The sequence below is a fragment of the Chrysochloris asiatica genome, unplaced genomic scaffold (genome assembly GCF_000296735.1).
Source record: "Chrysochloris asiatica unplaced genomic scaffold, ChrAsi1.0 scaffold00003, whole genome shotgun sequence".
NCBI classification, from domain to species: Eukaryota; Metazoa; Chordata; class Mammalia; order Afrosoricida; family Chrysochloridae; genus Chrysochloris; species Chrysochloris asiatica.
In genome coordinates this window covers 23141746-23144849 of record NW_006408521.1, presented here as the reverse complement: position 1 = coordinate 23144849, position 3104 = coordinate 23141746, and the positions used below count along the sequence as shown (strand labels likewise).

At 57.0% G+C, this 3104-nt stretch overlaps 1 protein-coding gene across 1 annotated transcript; it reads right to left on the bottom strand.

Moving 5' to 3' along the window:
* Positions 1-2044: 2044 nt before the first annotated feature.
* On the bottom strand, positions 2045-2887 carry FRAT1 (frequently rearranged in advanced T-cell lymphomas). The gene has a single exon (XM_006831198.1). The coding sequence runs from the start codon at positions 2885-2887 to the stop codon at positions 2045-2047; it is 843 nt and encodes a 280-aa protein (XP_006831261.1).
* Between the last annotated feature and the right edge of the window lie 217 nt (positions 2888-3104).

Sequence of the window (3104 nt, the reverse complement as noted above, 5' to 3'; positions counted from 1 at the left end):
GGTTAATGCTCCAGACTGCAAAGCCGTTTGAACTGCAAGGTCGGAGGTTCAAGCTCACCAGCTGCTCCTCGGAAACCCTATTTAAGGTTGCTATGGGTCAGAACTGGTAGCGTAGTGGTTACGAATCGGGCTGCGAACCTTAAGGTCAGCGGTTCGAAACTACCAGCTGCTCCGCGGGAGAAAGATGAGGCTTTCTACTCCCGTAAAGATTTACACCCTCGGAAACCCTGTACAGGGTCGCTATGGGTCGGATCCGACTCGACGGCACTTAACAACAACAACAAATGGGTCAGAACTGACTCAACAGTACTTCACAACAACAGCCCATACATACCCAGCTAACTAGGGAGATCCTCAGACACTACGGTATGCTAATTACTATATGCAAACCCAGGCTGACAAGGATTCAGGTGTCTTCAAGTTTATGGAAATCAAATAAATAAATGTGTTCTGTCCATCTTTCCCACTGAAGGCAAGGAAAAAGCCAAAAAAAACCCCAAGACATTTATTCAAAACGCATTTAAGATAAAATCCTACAATCAGGATAGCCACAATTCCAGACACTCCTGTGCAAAGTGTAGATGTCACATCTGGATGATGGACAAACCATTGGATTTCATAAAACTAAAACAAGAACAAAGTCTTTTTAGCATCCTCAGAGTGAGTGGAGGAGGATCAGGCTCCAAGCACTCACCAAGCTTCACAAAGGCAAAGCCTGCGGTTTCTCCACTTGGAGGGCCCCAGTTTCTACTCGGTTTCCTTCACTTACAAAGGCGAGCCAGTATGGCTGGGGGATGGGGAGAGAGAGGAAATCAACTCCGTAGAACCAGGGAATTGCAGCTGTTATTGCAAATGGCCCCCGAGAGCCCATTATAAGATGCTGTGTGAGGCTGTGTGCCTCAGGAGAAGTGCATGTTATGTAGGTCTCCCCAGTCCCCAGCCTGGGCCCCTAGGAACGTCTGTGCCACCGGCTTGAGTAGGGCAGCAGAGCCGAGAGGCAGAGGAGGAACCCGAAGCCACATATCAGGAGAGTGTTCAAGACAGTTCAGAGTGTGGCCAGGGGCGGTGGCCGCCCGCGGGAAGCACTGGAGCCCTACAAGGCCCCACCTCCCCACACCCGCTGTGGCAGCAGAGCGCGTGTCCTCAGGAGACTTCAGCAATTGCAAAACATCACGCTCTGAGAACAGGCAGAACCCGGAGACTCTTCCGCCCTGCTAAAGCCCCGCAACCCTTTGAGCACCTGGAAACTGACCTTGAAGCAAAGGAGGAGCGGGGCGGAGGGGCTTATTAGAAGACCGGAGGGTCTCTCCGCACTTAACCTCACCTTTTCACCACTCAACACCTCCTGTCCCTGCTCTATTCTATCCCACCCTAGTCTAGTACAGCCTTTCCCGACGGCTTTGAAAACAGCAGCCGGTGCAAAGAAGGGGCCCAGTAAAAAGCTACTATTCAACCCCCCATGGTTCCTTTAATGATACGTACGTTTTACATTAAAAATGAGCACCTCAAAAGACTTTTTTTTTTTTAAATGTAAAACTTCAAGTCTGGCAATTGGGGGCGTTCCCTGAAATTATCAATGTCTACTCATGTTCCCCTCCCCAAAATGGATCAGGAACCAGCCCTGAAGAGCTAAGTAACTAGGATCGTCTTCCAGCCTGAGTCCAGGGAGGCGATAGACTCGTGAAGAGGTCGCGGTCTTGAAAAATATCCTTCCCGAGCTCTGCGATCCTGACAAGTGTGGACGGTGGTCACGTGACAACCAGGTTGCTGAACTGCCAGAACGGGTCACAACAAATAAAGGTCTTATTGGGACAGTGAGCTTGGGGTGCGGACTGTAGTTTGCTGTAAGTATTTCAAACAGAGAGGGATGCTCGCTCCCAGTCCTGCGGAAACATTCGCGATTTTTGTTATTTGCCGTCATTAGCTTATTTCCCCCGCTTTCAAACTCGCCAGTTCTGCGCCTGCAACAAGCCAGGGTTCAGCCCCACCCCCCCCAGGTTCCCCCTGATTCCTAGGGGCAAACGCTGTGGGCACCCGGGACATGTTAGCTGCCGGGAACCAGAACACCGTCGGCAGTTCTGAGCTGTAAGCTCCTTCTGGACGCGCCAGGGTCACTACTGGCTGTGCGAGGGCTGCGAGGCGAAGGGTATTCGTGCGCTTGGGCTGCCGACACAGGCCCCAGGAGAGAGCTTTGGGGAAGCTTTACGTGTAACTGCAGTCGTCGCGAGTGAAGCCTCCGCACCGCCTCCTTGATGAGATTCCCGGAGAGCACGAGCTGTTGCAGGAGCCGGTGCGGATCGTCGTCGCTGGGGCGGGCTTCAAACTGGGGCCCGCGTCGCTGTTGCAGGCGGCGGGAGGCGGCGGCATCCCGAAGCCATCCTCGCCGGCACGGGCCGGACATCGGCCGCGTGGCGCCCGACTTGCCGGATTCGCTAGGTCCATCAAAGCCGGGTTGAGGGGGCAGGAGGGGCAGTGCGTTGGGGCCGGCTGTGAGCTCCGCCACGCAATAGGGCGCAGCCCGGCCCCGCACGCGGCCGCGGTCCCCGAGGGTGCAGCGCAGGGCTCCTGGACCCGTGGTCTCCGTAGACGCTGGCGCTGGCGACAAAAACAGAGGCAGGGCCGGGACCCGGGCCTTGTCCGCAGGTACTGCCGCCAGGGGTTGTGGGCGCTGTAGGGACGGCCCCGGGTGCGCACACTGGGAGGCCGAGCTGTCCTGCGCTGTGTCCAGCTGCAGCGCCTCGCCGATCTGGGTCACCAGACGGTCCACCTCGCCCGATTCGCCCAGCGTCACCGACTGCTCCAACAGGAGAAAGCTATCCTCCTCCTCTTCTTCCTCCCCCTCTGCTTCCTCGCTGGCTTCTTCCTCCTCCTCCCTTCCGCACGGCATGGCCCCCTGTACCGGCACCCCGAGCTCTGTTGGCGTTGCTGGCGGCTCGGCTCCCCTCCGGGATCGGTGGACCGCGGAAGAGCGGGGCGCGATCCAGAGGCCGAAGCCAGGGCCGGGGCCAGGGCCAGGGCCGACGCGGAAGCCTGAGCCCGCCAGGCGCTTACCGCGCGCCAGCAGCCGCGAGAGCCGGAATCCTACCGGCTTGGGTTGATTTGTA